Genomic DNA, 18,080 nt, shown 5'->3' on the forward strand with positions numbered 1-18,080 from the left:
CTAATGCTCCCCGAAACAACGGTGGACCGCTCAGTGTTCAGTTGTCCCGACGCAACACGTGCAGTGCTTGAAGATCGCGCATTGCGTCCAGCATTTTCAACCGTGGCAAGAGTAACTTCTTGAACAATTTGTGGCGCCATCGGCCGTCGGCCAAACCCAGAAACGCCAGTGAATTCCAACTTGCAAACTATGTTCTTCAATTTCAGTGTGGAAGAGGACCTCTCCGTGCAGCAGCACTATTGCTGTTGTTTTGACGAGTGAAGTCCTGCCGACCTTGCCCGGACCCACGACAACTGACTGCAGCCGTGACGCACGCTGCTGCTCGCCGCCGCTCCAGTACAGCCACCTAACGGCGAGTCGCGGCACTAACGCTACTAACAATGCAAATCCTGCTGCGCACAGTCTGAACATCATTGCTGTCAAGTCGGCTTCCCATACGGCATACGACGTCAGCAACATTCACTGATATGAGACTAGGCTACGTGTAAGACACATCATCGCCCTCTTATCACTACAACAGGCGTGAACACAAATCGCCATGCCATAAGAGCTTGGCGGCGTGTGGTAGCCCGGACACAGAAAATGGGGCTACAGCAAACCGCTGACCAGGTATCGAGACAGTGCCGTCACTATCATTATCTGCAATAGTGCAGAACAAATGCCTTCTTGTCCGCAGCTCGTGGTCGTGCGGTAGCGTTCTCGCTTCCCACGCCCGGGTTCCCGGGTTCGATTCCCGGCGGGGTCAGGGATTTTCTCTGGCTCGTGATGACTGGGTGTTGTGTGATGTCCTTAGGTTAGTTAGGATTAAGTATTTCTAAGTTCTAGGGGACTGATGACCATAGATGTTAGGTCCCATAGTGCTCAGAGCCATTTGAACCATTTGAATGCCTTCTTATAAGAGACTATACTGATTATGCATGTATACAATGTGCCATTGACTACTGCGTAGTTAGGCAGCTTAAACGTGACATGTTTCAGCAGGTATCCTTCCAGACTGCGATTCTTATAAGGATGGAGGAGCTGGAAGACGCAGCTGTCTGCAGTAACAACGAAAAATCAACAAAATTACGTAAATCAGAGAAACATGCAAGTACGGCAAGGCATCTCACAAACGTTCATACACACTTAGAGCATGACTATGATACACAGAAGTCGCCAGGACAAGAAGCAAACACAACAACAAAGACGAGTGTACAAAACAACACAATATCATCAACAACCAAAATCAAAGACAACACAAAGTACATATTGTAGATAAAACCAGTACACTTTGTTCATAGCAGAAGTACTCATGACTGAAACAGACAAGAATATGAGACTAAAACAACAGAAACAAACAGGAATGTTACGTCACCATGACAGGAATTACAAGGGACAAACAACATACTGAAAACATGCAGTTATCAGATAAACCAAGAACTGACGCACGGCATACCCGTCAGCAACCAACAGAGATAAACAAAACTGCTAAAAATACACCAATAAGAAACACAGACAACAAACACGATGTATTAGAGGACACAAACAACAGAGAACAAATAACAAAGGCAAACACGAGTACCACAGAAGCACTAACGACAGACACAAATGAGCAGACCAACATATTACAAAATTCGTACAGTAAACAGGAAGACAACAAAGGGACAACAATTGACTACAGGGACCTTGAGGGGGTTCTACGCTAAAGCAGGCTCGAAAACAAGAGATGTATTTCAATCTGCCCTACGGTTAGTAGCACGACTTAATCAACCAGGAGGAAATAAAATGTGTCACCATGCTATGGATCGCATGGTCCTACAAACATAAATCTCCCAACTGAGAAACGAGAGCTCTGTGGAGTCCTGGAGGGGGAGGGGGTACGGAAGTAAGTGGCTTTGGACCTAAACAGCGTTTACAAGGACTTAGTGACAGAAGTAAGAGAAACACAATGGTTAGTGCAGGAGTAAGCAAGCTGATGGACGAAGCACAGGCGGGTGTCGCTTGTTTACAGGAAGCCTACACGCGTGACTGTAGAATACCTGGTGTCCCAACACAACGCATGACAATTACAGGGGTAAAGGACGCAAAAGCAGCTGTAGTGGTAACAAAAACAGGAATTACAGAGACAAAAATAACATAACTATGTGTTCAACACCTTGAAACAGCAGATATTACACTGGGAAGGGAGTCATGGACAGTCGCATAATTATACGCACGATAGCAGCTTTCTTCATGGACAAAAGACTACTCATAGTCGCGGACATGAACGCACGCTCAGCACTCTGGCATGCTGATAGGACAGATGCCAAAGAACAGGTAATAACGGACATCGGAAACGAGAGCAGCCTTTTTGTGCCCAATAACGCAAGGCAAGCCCCGACACACCGTGGAACTGCCGGAGGTATCAGTAACATAGACATTTCATAAGCAAATGGAACATCTGTAACACACATCACTGACTGACAAGTAGATGACAGAGCAACACACAGTGATCGCAATGCAATAATCGTGCTCAAGACTACACGAATAAAGACACACACGTTCACTCTACAACAACCACGATTGCTGCTAAACAAGGCAAACTGGCAGACACTAAAATACGCTATAGCAGAATTGCCCCTACACACCACCTGAGTAAGTACTGATTTCAGAACACACATATTACCTGATCTATTACAGAGGGAAGGCGAAACAAAGCTGCGCTTTGTTGGCAGAACACTTAGAAGATGCGACAGACCCACTAAAGAGACAGCCTACATTACACCTGTCCGTCCTCTGCTCGAATATTGCTGCGCGGTGTGGGATCCTTACCAGGTAGGATTGACGGAGGACATCGAAAAAGTGCAAAGAAGGCAGCCCGTTTCGTGTTATCGCGCAATACGGGTGAGTACCACTGACATGATGCGCGAGTTGGGATGGCAGTCACTGAAACAAAGGCGGTTTTCTTTGGGGCGAGATCTACACTCCTGGAAATTGAAATAAGAACACCATGAATTCATTGTCCCAGGAAGAGGAAACTTTATTGACACATTCCTGGGGTCAGATACATCACATGATCACACCGACAGAACCACAGGCACATAGACACAGGCAACAGAGCATGCACAATGTCGGCACTAGTACAGTGTATATCCACCTTTAGCAGCAATGCAGGCTGCTATTCTCCCATGGAGACGATCGTAGAGATGCTGGATGTAGTCCTGTGGAACGACTTGCCATGCCATTTCCACCTGGCGCCTCAGTTGGACCAGCGTTCGTGCTGGACGTGCAGACCGCGTGAGACGACGCTTCATCCAGTCCCAAACATGCTCAATTGGGGACAGATGCGGAGATCTTGCTGGCCAGGGTAGTTGACTTACACCCTCTAGAGCACGTTGGGTGGTACGGGATACATGCGGACGTGCATTGTCCTGTTGGAACAGCAAGTTCCCTTGCCGGTCTAGGAATGGTAGAACGATGGGTTCGATGACGGTTTGGATGTACCGTGCACTATTCAGTGTCCCCTCGACGATCACCAGTGGTGTACGGCCAGTGTAGGAGATCGCTCCCCACACCATGATGCCGGGTGTTGGCCCTGTGTGCCTCGGTCGTATGCAGTCCTGATTGTGGCGCTCACCTGCACGGCGCCAAACACGCATACGACCATCATTGGCACCAAGGCAGAAGCGACTCTCATCGCTGAAGACGACACGTCTCCATTCGTCCCTCCATTCACGCCTGTCGCGACACCACTGGAGGCGGGCTGCACGATGTTGGGGCGTGAGCGGAAGACGGCCTAACGCTGTGCGGGACCGTAGCCCAACTTCATGGAGACGGTTGCGAATGGTTCTCGCCGATACCCCAGGAGCAACAGTGTGCCTAATTTGCTGGGAAGTGGCGGTGCGGTCCCCTACGGCACTGCGTAGGATCCTACGGTCTTGGCGTGCATCCGTGCGTCGCTGCGGTCCGGTCCCAGGTCGACGGGCACGTGCACCTTCCGCCGACCACTGGCGACAACATCGATGTACTGTTGAGACCTCACGCCCCACGTGTTGAGCAATTCGGCGGTACGTCCACCCGGCCTCCCGCATGCCCACTATACGCCCTCACTCAAAGTCCGTCAACTGCACATACGGTTCACGTCCACGCTGTCGCGGCATGCTACCAGTGTTAAAGACTGCGATGGAGCTCCGTATGCCACGGCAAACTGGCTGACACTGACGGCGGCGGTGCACAAATGCTGCGCAGCTAGCGCCATTCGACGGCCAACACCGCGGTTCCTGGTGTGTCCGCTGTGCCGTGCGTGTGATCATTGCTTGTACAGCCGTCTCGCAGTGTCCGGAGCAAGTATGGTGGGTCTGACACACCGGTGTCAATGTGTTCTTTTTTCCATTTCCAGGAGTGTATTTACGAAATTTCAATCACCAACGTTCTCTTCCGAATGCTAAAATATTTTGTTGACGCCCACCTACGTAGGGAGAAATGATCACCGTAATAAAATAAGAGAAATCAGAGCTCGAACGGAAAGATTTAGGTGTTCCTTTTCCCCACGTGCCATGGGAGAGTGGAATGGTAGAGAAGTAGTATGAAAATGGTTCGATGAGCCCTCTGCCAGGCACTTAAGTGTGAATTGCAGAATAACCACGTAGATGTATATGTAGATGTAGAACTCAAATCGCTGCAAACCCACACATCAATAACAGGCATAAACAAAAGAACACCGTGGTCGGCATTATTAACAAAACTAAGGGAGGACTGCAGAGATAAAAGGCGATGCTACCAACGAGCATAGGCAACACAAAAAAAGAAGCCAGGCTTCGACAACATCTTGCAGCCAAAAGAGGAATTACAAAATACAAAGCCGGACCATTAGGGCAGCTTTGTCAGGACCAACTTGCAGAATAAGACAAGGGTAGAGCCCTTCAAAACACAAACTGAGAGAACAGAAACCTCGATGGTAATAAAGCGACCAAACGGTACAATTGCGCAGGGCTGGAGATGCACGGCAGACTACCCGCTAAACAAGCTGAAACCAGAGGACGACACTTCGCACGACCAACACCACGACATAAACCTAGGCAGACAAATGGACATCGACTACTCCACTACTCCTTTCGCTCGTGGGGAGACTGCAGTGGCAACAACGAAACTTAACGAGAAGGAAGCTGCGGGCCCAGACAGAAACGATTGAAACTGCTCTTCCACAGATCGTCTCCTACCTGACGGACTTACTTAATGACTCCTTACCCACTCGTTGGGACACGGTCAATGCAGTGATTATGAAAAAATCAAAAGAGAGGGACGCAATAAACCCAAAGTCGTAGACCGATATGTCTCCTGAATCTAGCCAGGGAAGGTCCAGGAGCGGTTACTGCGGGACAAACTACAGCCACAGAGGGAGACTCCGGTCTTCGGGCCGCATCAGTAAGGGTTCCGGCCACACAAGTAAAGTAAAGAGAGCTTTAGACATAACTCAGAGCACACAGGACAGATCTGTGGTGGCAATATTGATTGGTGTACCTGGAGGTTTTGACAACCTTTGGTGGCCTGAGCTATTCGCAAAGTTAAGACAGATGCAAATCCCGACAGCTTAATGCAACAGTTTCCTCGACTACTGCAGAGACAGAGGTGCAGAATGGCGAGCGGGTCACCGAATAATCGTCAAGAAAATCACCAAAGGTTGCCCACAGGGGTGGACCCACATTCCGCAACGTTGCCGTTGAGCCGCTGAGAGGCGGCGGAGTGTGTGTGTGTGTGAGGGGGGGGGGGGGGGGGGGGGGCAGCAGCGAACGCCGCTGATTGGCTCATAGTGGTGTCGGGAAACTCGAGACGACTCTTAGAACAGAAGATTATGCGGCTGCTCGTTTTTTTTTTTTTTTCCATCAGTCTACTGACTGGTTTGATGCGGCCCGCCACGAATTCCTTTCCTGTGCTAACCTCTTCACCTCAGAGTAGCACTTGCAACCTACGTCCTCAATTATTTGCTTGACGTATTCCAATCTCTGTCTTCCTCTACAGTTTTTGCCCTCTACAGCTCCCTCTAGTACCATGGAAGTCATTCCCTCATGTCTTAGCAGATGTCCTATCATCCTGTCCCTTCTCCTTATCAGTGTTTTCCACATATTCCTTTCCTCTCCGATTCTGCGTAGAACCTCCTCATTCCTTACCTTATCAGTCCACCTAATTTTCAACATTCGTCTATAGCACCACATCTCAAATGCTTCGATTCTCTTCTCTTCCGGTTTTCCCACAGTCCATGTTTCACTATCATACAATGCTGTACTCCAGACGTACATCCTCAGAAATTTCTTCCTCAAATTAAGGCCGGTATTTGATATTAGTAGACTTCTCTTGGCCAGAAATGCCTTTTTTATTGATTGGCGACTCCATGTTGTCTTGTGCACTACGACCACATAACAGGTATACTTGAAAAAAGAGACAGCATTGGTCGTACATTTTTTACTATTGCAAAATCGATTTTTTGTCACTGAGTGACCATCTTCAGTGCTATATTGTATAACTTAAATTGGGATGCACTGTTGTCACTAAGCTTACGGCAATCACAATGATGTCTCTTTTTTCAAGAATGCCTTTTTTGCCATAGCGAGTCTGCTTTTGATGTCCTCCTTGCTCCGTCCGTCATTGGTTATTTTACTGCCTAGGTAGCAGAATTCCTTAACTTCATTGACTTCGTGACCATCAATCCTGATGTTAAGTTTCTCGCTGTTCTCATTTCTACTACTTCTCATTACCTTCGTCTTTCTCCGATTTACTCTCAAACCATACTGTGTACTCATTAGACTGTTCATTCCGTTCAGCAGATCATTTAATTCTTCTTCACTTTCACTCAGGATAGCAATGTCATCAGCGAATCGTATCATTGATATCCTTTCACCTTGTATTTTAATTCACTCCTGAACCTTTCTTTTATTTCCATCATTGCTTCCTCGATGTACAGATTGAAGAGTAGGGGCGAAAGGCTACAGCCTTGTCTTACACCCTTCTTAATACGAGCACTTCGTTCTTGATCGTCCACTCTTATTATTCCCTCTTGGATGTTGTACATATTGTATATGACCCGTCTCTCCCTATAGCTTACTCCTACTTTTTTCAGAATCTCGAACAGCTTGCACCATTTTATATTGCCGAATGCTTTTTCCAAGTCGACAAATCCTATGAAAGTGTCTTGATTTTTCTTTAGCCTTGCTTCCATTATTAGCCGTAATGTCAGAATTGCCTCTCTCGTCCCTTTACTTTTCCTAAAGCCAAACTGATCGTCACCTAGCGCATTCTCAATTTTCTTTTCCATTCTTCTGTATATTATTCTTGTAAGCAGCTTCGATGCATGAGCTGCTAAGCTGATTGTGCGATAATTCTCGCACTTGTCAGCTCTTGCCGTCTTCGGAATTGTGTGGATGATGCTTTTCCGAAAGTCAGATGGTATGTCGCCAGACTCCTATATTCTACACACCAACGTGAATAGTCGTTTTGTTGCCACTTCCCCCAATGATTTTAGAAATTCTGATGGAATGTTATCTATCCCTTCTGCCTTATTTGACCGTAAGTCCTCCAAAGCTCTTTTAAATTCCGATTCTAATACTGGATCCCCTATCTCTTCTAAATCGACTCCTGTTTCTTCTTCTATCACATCAGACAAATCTTCACCCTCATAGAGGCTTTCAATGTATTCTTTCCACCTATCTGCTCTCTCCTCTGCTCGTAGACATCAATAAATGAGCAGTAAACTTATTACTCCAGCTAATAAAATGGGGTACGTACTACTGAAAGGCAAACTTCAAAGAAAGTCCAGCATCAAGCTAAGTAACACAACCTTGTAACGCAAAAGAGTGACAAGATATCTAGGTTTACACATTGGCGTCAAAATGAAGTTCTGAAATTCACAGAACATATAAGACTTACAACTGACAAAGCAATGAAAATAATACATAAATTAGCAAGACTAAACACCACTAAATATAGACTACCCGTAGAGACAATACGTTCGTATCATATCGCATTATTGGAAGCTATTGTATGCTTTGCAGCGAGTTCCTTGGCTCATCGAATGAGGCCTGAAACACATAAAATCACCGTGAGGCGTGGCCAGAGAAGTGTTGCGCTCAGGATGTCGGCGGCCATCGGCGGAGGCGCTGTGCGTGGTAGTGGCAGTGTCTGCAGCTCCATCTGAGAGCAGCAGCGTGCTGGTCGAAGAAAGGCAGGTGCGACAAGGTATTCCAAATTATACGAGGGGAGATCACTGGAAGGCGCCAACTAAACCGCTGGCGAAATGGTACCTCACAGAGAATGAGATTGTCGGCCGCTGTGACCGAGCGGTTCTAGACGCTACAGTCTGGAACCGCGCGACAGCTACGGTCGCAGGTTCGAATCCTGCCTCGGGCATGGATGTGTGTGATGTCCTTGGGTTAGTTAGGTTTAAGTAGTTCTAATTTCTAGGGGACTGATGACCTCAGAAGTTAAGTCCCATAGTGCTGAGAGCCATTTAAAGCATTTTTGAACCTCTCGTGTTGCGTCCAGCGTGGCTGCGCAGTGCGTACTGTTTAGCCGACGTAGCTTTAGCCACACTGAGATGGTACTTACTCCGTGCATCCGAAGCCCTACACCGTCCTTCACAGGGCTCATACCTGTCGTACTTTTGCTGGCGTCCTGAACACCGATGAGATGTCTCTCTCTTCAGAAGCCGGCTAATCTAGTAAGGCAAAAACGCGAGTTTCTTGTTCCCTTCTTCGGTGGCTTTTCTCCCGCGCGTCTCACCAGAAATAGCCTGTGATACCTGGTGGTGATTGTAGCCCTTTTCCAGGAAGACTTTTCGGAGTCGCCTTATTTCTATTGGCAGATGTTCAGCGTCCGAGACGACCAGACGACCAGACGACCAGAACGCCACGCTGTTTTGCTGGGTGGTGGTTGCCGAGAACGTGCAGATACCGATCCGCGAGTGTAGGTTTGCTGTACACACCGCGGCTGTGGTGTCCGTCGGTCTTCTGGCGGACGGGTACTCGGACGGAGCGCAGTGCGCCACCTGTCTCTACTTGCACAGTGAACCTGAAGGTGGTCGTGAATACCGTTCGGGTATTCTAAGAATTCTGCCGGTATTTCACGTCCGTAGTGTCAGACGATAAAGGTGTCGTCGAGGTAGCGATAAAAGCAACTAGGCTTCTCCGTAGCCGTGTCCAAAGTGGTGCCTTCATATTTCTCCACAGAAACGTTGGCTACGGACGGAGCTGACGGACTGTCATCGCCGCACCGTCCAGCTGGTCGAAATACTGGCCACCGCACGGGAAACGCGACGACGTCGACGTGTCCCTGAACAGTGGCACGATAAATGAGGCAGAAGATCCGTACCGCCTTTGACAGGAACGCGCGTAAACAGGGAGACAACATTAAAATGTTTCTAGAAAATCGACACCGAATTCTTTTCGACGAAAGATCTGTCATTACGAGGGCGAAGAGATTTTGGGACAGTGTCATAAAAGAAGTGATAGGAATGACAATGTCTGAAAACTTTATTAACGAGGACGGTGGTTTGCAGCCGAGCACATCCCGGTACTCGGCCGTGGCGAGGCGGAAGCGGGCGCGGGCGCGGGGCGGAAACACGTGACATGCGGCGAGGAAGCGAGCACCGGCGACGTCGCCGCCGGCAGCGCGGTCGCCTGCCGGACAGAGCTCGGTCGACGGCTCGTGGGCTTCTGACCACCTCATGCAGCTGGGAGCCCGAGCAGATTTCATACCGCCGCGAGACCACGCATTCGTACCTGCCTGAGTTGTGTTTCCAATAGTGGGTTACGGCTCGGGAGTCTGGCCACACAGGCTCGCGAGGGTTGTGCCCGCCATGACAGTGACAAGGGTTCAGAGAAATATGATACTCAGACCTGTGGGGGCCTATAGAACATGTCCAGGGGGAGCCCTATTAGTCATAATGGGGCTCTACCCCCTGGACATTAAAATTAGAGAGCAGGCTGCGTGGTTCTGGATGAAGAAAGGGAACATCACGAAGACAGAAATATTAGGCACTGGGGCCGGGGGATAAGGGTGAGATACGGCCAAAGGGCGAGCAATTGTGGCAATAACTATGGGAGGCGGATGAAACGTGGCGTAGAACTTTTGAATTTCTTCCAAGCGTTAGAGAACGACTGAAAATGAGATACTTTGAACCCACTGGAGGACTGATCCATTTTCTCACTGGACATGGGCCATACCCGACATATTTATGTCCTTTCGGGAAAAGGGCGACACCCGCGAGTGAATGTGGTGAATCGGAGGGTACCCCCGATCATCTGATCTAAGAGAGCCCCCTTTTCAATGCCGTTGCTTCCACATTACGTGACCAATTACCTGACCGTGACACATACCAACTACTGAGACAAGAACACACTTTTCAAACTCTCAATAAACTAGCAGACGAGGTATCACGGAAAGTGTTAAAGGAATACCTGAGGGACATAAATTAACGTAAAAATTGAGACATACTGAATACTGAATGCACGCCCTACTACTATACCGCCTGCGCGTGGATAGACCGACTTTCTCGCAGTCTGGAATCCGCCACGTACAGGACTAGGGGGAGTGGGGAACAATATCGCTAATACTAGACAAAGCACCAGACTTGACTTAGGTTAGAACTAGTTAGTAGGACTTAGATTAGAAAATTAGCTATTAGGAACCTGCAGCGAATAATATCTTAGCCTGCCCAGTGTCAGGGGCACGCCCATCGGGATTAGCTCGATGGGGAAGGCACTAAAGTAGGTTTATATTTTTCTGACACAACTGTGACGCTGCAGGCAGTAGAGTTTTAGTTAAGAGATTATACATTAAATACTAGTAATAATAATAGTAGAAATTTAGCTGCCCGTTGTCGTTAGTTATAGCTGTAGCTCACAAATTAATTTAACCTATAATTAGCTGCATTTGATGTTTTGAACAAATTAGGATCCACTAATCATATAAGGAAGTGGGTTATGTTGTATAATTATTATTGTTATTATTATTATTGAAATAATTTAAAAAAAACACGTAGTTTAGTGTTTCGTCTGTGGACGGACAAGCAGAGCGAAGCTCACCTTGGTGCAGTTATCGGCGCAGACGGTCTGTCCCGCGCCGAAGCTGTCGCATTCGCTGTAGTCGCCCTGCTGAGCGGGCAGCAGCCAGCGGGCCAGCAGCGGCCGGGGCTGCGGGGGCGGCGGAGGCGGCAGGGGCAGCGGGCGGCGCGGGGGCGCTCCTCCGGAGGCGGCGTCGGCGGCAGCCAGCACCTGGCGAGACGGCGAGCGCAACACTCAGACACTGGCACTGCCTACGTCGCTAAAGTCTGGAACGGTCGCACCGCCACGAGCTCAACCGTCCCAATTACAAACAGCTGCGGGTTACCCAGAATCTGATTTTGAGTATTTCTTATAATTATGGACGGAACTCGGAAATTTAAAACGCTGTCACAATCCACTCATCAAGAGGTTCGTGCTGTTTCGAAGGTTTAACACTGTGTCAAGTACATGGTCGTTATATATAAAGTGCAGCTACTCACAGAGATCCAATTTGGGCTGTAATTACCTCATGGCAGCGAAACTTGGTAGATATTCTAATGAGTTAATACGGAACGGATGTACACTGGAACAAAATTAGTTCCCATTTTGGCCACCAGGTGCAAATCAGTAGCTGTGATTCAAGAAAGACCTATAGAAACGTTTCCGTATGTAATGGATGAGTAACGGGGCGTCGGCAGAAAAGTAGAACAAGTGAGGAGGGCTCTTTAGACAATTCGTACAGTATGAGCACCTTAGAAATCGACGAGATGCTGCATCCATAAGACGACGTGATCGAGAGCTGCTCGCAGCAGTTCCGAGGGCAACGTCTTCCTCTATACTGGCCTTCAGCCAGTATAGAGGCACACGTTCACTCACTACCTCTGCCTCTACTTCTCCTCTATACTGGCTGAAGGCCAGTATAGAGGAGGAGTAGAGGTAGAGGTTGTGAGTGAACGTGTGCCTGATAAATGCCTGCTGTTAGATATCCTCTCGGTCAAAAGTCACGCGGATTCACATCAGGTGATCTTGCAGGTCATGCCTCTGTAAAACCTCTGCAGGTAACACGTTTGTTTAACGTGTCATTAAGCAGATCTTTCATTCGGCGAGCGACGTGAGGTGTCGGCCCGTCTTGCAAGAAAATACTGCTTTGCAAAGCAGGAACTCTCGAGAAAGTGAAAACGCCACGGTATACCTGACAGGCCATCTGGGTGTATTCTCTTCAAAGAAGAACGGACCGAGAATGAAGGAGCTTGTGAAGCGACACCACACTGTCACATACGCCGAATGCAATGGCTCTTCGTGTCCAACAGTACCCCAAAATCTGCATTCTGTGTATTCACTGCGCTCCGGTATAAAATGCGCCTCGTCACTCCATAGAATGTTGCCTGGCCGCATTTCATCAGCTTTCATCCGCATCAGAAGCCGGAAGAGTTGTTGCAGGTCACGTGGCTTCAGTTGCTGCACCGTCAGGATACTGTACGGGTACCACTGTAAACCGCATTACTTTCCCTACTGTTGACTGCGGGTCGGACAATTTTTGTGACCTGCACGAGCACTCACACTACCCAGAACACGTGCTGCGCGGTCACTTACAGCAAGCAGCAGCTACCCCACATCCAGCTCGAATCTCATTATCGTCTTGTTTAAAGCATTTAATGACATCGTAACCCCGCTCAGGGCTTTCAGTCGGCGATAGTCTCTCAATGCAGCAGCGTAATTGCTGACGTTCACATAAAACAGTTGCACTACGAGCGCACCATCTGTCATCTGTACAGCCGTACTGTTCACTCGGGTTATGGCTCGTCAGATGAGAGCGTGGATGTCATACAGACGGTGTACATCGCCAGATTTACATCTGCTGACCCAACTGAAACCCATTCCTTTCCAGCGTAAATTAAATACATCATTCACCGATCTACTCATGTCCTACGCCCACTAGATGTGAGTGAAAACATGCGATTTCTACGCGTTGTCGCAACAACTCGTTTTCCACGTGCCGACAGTGGACAGCTCGTGGTGGCGCGACTGCTCGGTCTGCACGCTGCCCGTGCGGTCACATGAAATCCTCTACTTGCCAGACCTCTGTGGCATTCGAGGAAGAGCCAGTGCTGGAGGACCGACGACCGGTGACCGTGCGTACGGAGGTACGACATCCGTGTCGACGTCGACAGTCGCCACGTCGAGCCCAACTTTAAATGGACCCGAACGACGAGCAGCAGGAACCGGAGAGCATGTGTGGTGTCGTGTTTCACGTCTAGCGCGAAAACGGTAGCTTTCCGGACACGAGTTCCTATGCTAGACGTAACCATCTTGGTCCTCACTACAAGTCCTCAGACTCCGTAAAGGGAATTTATTTACATCCTGTACGTGTTGAGGCACCCAAAGTACCCACGCTATATTCATACAGTACTTTAAGGGCACTTGACGGCTTCCATCAAACTTTACACATAATTTCAAACTTTCTCGAAAGTTTTCCTTGCCGTCACCACCCGCATGATAATGAAAGGAGAAAAGTTTATCTCTTGCTACATTTCCACTGTTCATACAATAAAACTTGACCATCACTCATAACGTTTTAATTTATTGCCTCTGAATGCCGTCAAATAGTAAACGTCGCGCAAAATTCAAATTGCTCCTGGCTTCCTAAAGACTAACAGGCAAATTGCTTCGATGGGAGTACCATTAACACACGTTCTTTAATTCTGAATCACTTTACTGCGTCTGCCTTGACAGGAATGATCAAATACACACGGTTTGCATCGAAGTTGATCGAAGAAAGAACAGTCGTTTACAATTCAAATGGAATGTGTTTTCTGGCATCCCTTCTGAAAAATCCGCGTGGCTGCAAGACAGTAACTTTCATTAAATATGCATGGTGTTTCAAGAATGCGTGTAGCGGTTTTTTTCTACGACAAATATCACCCTAAATTCTAGCACATGAAACGATAGCGATCAAGACGATTCTGTAACCAATTCCGTAAGAAACGGAACACACATTTGAAGAAAGTTTGTTGTAGTGATTGATTTATTAATGAAATTACTACCTATACTATGCTAAAATCATTTCCTTCCGGCAGATCCAACGTTACAGGTGTAGTGGATACGTATAAAACTTCAACATCGATTTTCTCGGTAACTACAGGCCGTCGTATCCAAAGGCACTAGCAGGGTACTTGGTGAGGTCCCTGTACAGGTCTAGTGGTCCCCCTTGTTAGCCACGAGCTGTTCCATTCCGATTTGTTTTAATAACCTCGTCGAAACTTTACATTTGGACTTCGACTATGAACAATAGAAATAAATATGAAAATACAGAAATTTCTGCTTTCTGAAATACGACTGTGTACGTACTACATGTATAATACACATTGTTTTAAGGAAATTTTCGGGCTTTTGCAGGAGAACATCTCATTTATATGTGCCTTGTGAGTCCTCTTCAAACAGCGATTGTTCACAAATGCGGAGTTTTACAAATAAATGGCCTCCATGGACCGTAGAAACACATATCCCGTATTTTGATGTCATTTTATTCGGTTTTAACTGTTAGACACAGATTAATTCTAACATGTGTACAAAATGTATAGAACTTAGTTGCAATAGCATGTTTGCCTGTAGCCAAACGACAGACATGAGCATTGGTCCTATGAACACGAAAACACAAATCTCAACAGGTTACACTTGAGAACTAAATACGTGGACAGATAGAATAAAAAACAAATCTAACTAGATAAGAATATGAAAATTGATGAATTCACCTTCGTCAACAAAAATGGAATTATACTTTTGTTTAGGGTAAGAATATTCTATGTCTTGCACTATTTCATTGACAGCAGTAAGCCAGCTTCCGTTCAGGTTGCTGTCAAAAAACTGAAGCTACTGCTGACACGTTGGAAACGCTGCAGCTGCTTCAATAATCACGTGGACCTTACGTACGTACTTTTCAAGTCGCTTTGATCTCTTCCACCGTTCAGCTATTAATTACGGTGTCTTTCGTACGTTTTATTGAACAGACAATTCAAGGAAAAAATGTTGCGTAGAATAAATGTCACGGAAAGGTCTCAGATTTTCCATTTTAACAGACTTTTAACTTCTCATTTGATACTCATTTAAGACAATAAGGAAGAAGGAATCTCCGATAAAAATTGAGTGAGATTAGTTGTTCAGAATCTAAGTTTTATGGAACCAACTTTGATAAATCTCAATAATACTCAAAGATCATATCAAACATCTGATAATCTGATCTTGTGATGTTTCAGTAAAACTGTATGTTTAAGACTGTGAGTTCCATATTTTTATGTGGGAATATCTAAGTCATCGTGCAACTGAATGAGTGGTCGGTTGCTGTATGCTAAAAGAGTTTCCAGTTGACCTTGTTCCAACACAGCCAAAACTCAGATGTTATAAGATATTCTTGTAACACGATAAAAGATCAAGTTCGATTAAAGGCAGTAACATTTAGCTATTAGTTATCAACATATGTTATTAGTTTACAAAAATCCGCTTCTCGCGGCTGCTTGACCAATATAAGACGTAGTGAAAGAAGCAAAAAATCCTGTTGTGTACAGATCATTAAGGTTTGAACCTTCAGGAACGGAATAGTACAAGACTGCGAGTCGTCCCTAGCGACTTCAGAATCACGCAAAACAAACGGTAGTCTTTCTTACCAGGAAGAATGTGAAGATGACAAGACGAGCCATTTTATCTCGGCTTGCTAACGAGTCTTGCAATCGGCCCTTATATATGTGCTGCACGCGTATCGGAGAATAATCGCGCGATCGAGTTATCAGCAGGTTCAGCCTGAGCCCCTCACTGCACGTGATAACCATCTTCTTCCGGTCGAAGACACTTTCACAAAATTTTAAGCTGTTTGGAGGTACTTTAGCCGCCCAGTCGTAATGAATGCTTGCGTAACGATATTGTTAACGAATGCAAGAATAGATCAGTCAAGGTCGTTTACTTGCACTGTCTTTTGAGGCCAAGGGAAGGCACATACCCGTTTTACTCCTCCTTTACATTCCTCTCTTTCACCGAAATACGCTGATAAGCCCCACAATTACATTTACGTAGCTAGTTTGTCAGCAACCATATTTTATGTACAATCAGTATCTAAATGTGCTGGAAGCGATTAAGGTGCCGGAATATCTCCACAAGTATCAGGAGCTACCTCTGTGTTTCGCTTCTCCGAACTGTGGAAGGGCACATAGTGGAGTATTCAGCCATCACGAATACCCGTTGCGATTCCAAGGAGATTCAGTTGAATTAATATTCTGAAACCCTAGGGCAGCAAAAATACGATATTTTAATCTTAGCATTGAGGCTGTTCTCGGCCACATCCCATGGACCACACGGGGAGTGAACGTCATCTCAGGGTGTGGACTCGCAAACAGATCGTTCAAGAGTAGCCAGTTTTTGGTGTTAGGAGACTGTGAAAACATTCGCTGCACGAGAAACGCGCTGACACCGTATGGCTTTCGTACGCTAATGACTGCAAAGTGTTTAATAGGGAATAAGTTTTGTAACTCACGAGAGAAGACTACCCGCACCCTTTCGGTCCAGTTTAGAAACTGTTGAGGATGTGCAATACTGCGGTACCTCGAGTCCAATTGCTCCATATTTACATCGACTATTTGTTGTTGGTGCCACCTTTTCGTCACAGAATCAAGCTAGCAGCTCGCAAACTTGATCGTATAAGAAGTATTGACCTTCCACGAAGCCTGCCCCCTTTCTCGCCTGAGAGCAGGTGAACTCGTATGCAATGCAGGTCTGTGTCAGCATTGCAAGAGTGTCGCGCAAACCTGTCGGATGTCCCGCGCGCAGGCCGGCCTCACGCAGCTGTCTCTGTGACTGACTGCTGCGGACACACTTGTTGAAGGTGATTGACAGGTCACCATTACTCCCACGCGGGCCGGCCTCACGCAGCTGTCTCCGTGACTGACTGCTGCGGACACACTTGTTGAAGGTGATTGACAGGTCACCATTACTCCCGCGCGCAGGCCGGCCTCACGCAGCTGTGTCTGTGACTGACTGCTGCGGACACACTTGTTGAAGGTGATTGACAGGTCACCATTACTCCCGCGCGGGCCGGCCTCACGCAGCTGTCTCCGTGACTGACTGCTGCGGACACACTTGTTGAAGGTGATTGACAGGTCACCATTACTCCCGCGCGCAGGCCGGCCTCACGCAGCTGTGTCTGTGACTGACTGCTGCGGACACACTTGTTGAAGGTGATTGACAGGTCACCATTACTCCCGCGCGCAGGCCGGCCTCACGCAGCTGTGTCTGTGACTGACTGCTGCGGACACACTTGTTGAAGGTGATTGACAGGTCACCATTACTCCCGCGCGCAGGCCGGCCTCACGCAGCTGTCTCTGTGACTGACTGCTGCGGACACACTTGTTGAAGGTGATTGACAGGTCACCATTACTCCCGCGCGGGCCGGCCTCACGCAGCTGTGTCTGTGACTGACTGCTGCGGACACACTTGTTGAAGGTGATTGACAGGTCACCATTACTCCCGCGCGCAGGCCGGCCTCACGCAGCTGTCTCCGTGACTGACTGCTGCGGACACACTTGTTGAAGGTGATTGACAGGTCACCATTACTCCCGCGCGCAGGCCGGCCTCACGCAGCTGTGTCTGTGACTGACTGCTGCGGACACACTTGTTGAAGGTGATTGACAGGTCACCATTACTCCCGCGCGCAGGCCGGCCTCACGCAGCTGTGTCTGTGACTGACTGCTGTGGACACACTTGTTGAAGGTGATTGACAGGTCACCATTACTCCCGCGCGCAGGCCGGCCTCACGCAGCTGTGTCTGTGACTGACTGCTGCGGACACACTTGTTGAAGGTGATTGACAGGTCACCATTACTCCCGCGCGCAGGCCGGCCTCACGCAGCTGTCTCTGTGACTGACTGCTGCGGACACACTTGTTGAAGGTGATTGACAGGTCACCATTACTCCCGCGCGGGCCGGCCTCACGCAGCTGTGTCTGTGACTGACTGCTGCGGACACACTTGTTGAAGGTGATTGACAGGTCACCATTACTCCCGCGCGCAGGCCGGCCTCACGCAGCTGTCTCCGTGACTGACTGCTG

At 47.8% G+C, this 18,080-nt stretch overlaps 1 protein-coding gene across 1 annotated transcript in view; it reads right to left on the bottom strand.

Moving 5' to 3' along the window:
• Positions 1–15,685, bottom strand: part of LOC126260802 (uncharacterized) — a 29,967-nt gene extending 14,282 nt beyond the window's left edge. Inside the window, exons 1-2 of the mRNA XM_049958164.1 lie at positions 15,653–15,685; positions 11,034–11,222 (exon numbers count right to left, since the gene is read on the bottom strand). Coding sequence (XP_049814121.1) covers positions 11,034–11,222; positions 15,653–15,685 — 222 coding nt within the window. The remainder of the gene's footprint in view (positions 1–11,033; positions 11,223–15,652) is intronic.
• Positions 15,686–18,080: the final 2,395 nt, after the last annotated feature.

Source organism: Schistocerca nitens, chromosome 5 (genome assembly GCF_023898315.1).
Source record: "Schistocerca nitens isolate TAMUIC-IGC-003100 chromosome 5, iqSchNite1.1, whole genome shotgun sequence".
Classification (NCBI taxonomy): Eukaryota; Metazoa; Arthropoda; class Insecta; order Orthoptera; family Acrididae; genus Schistocerca; species Schistocerca nitens.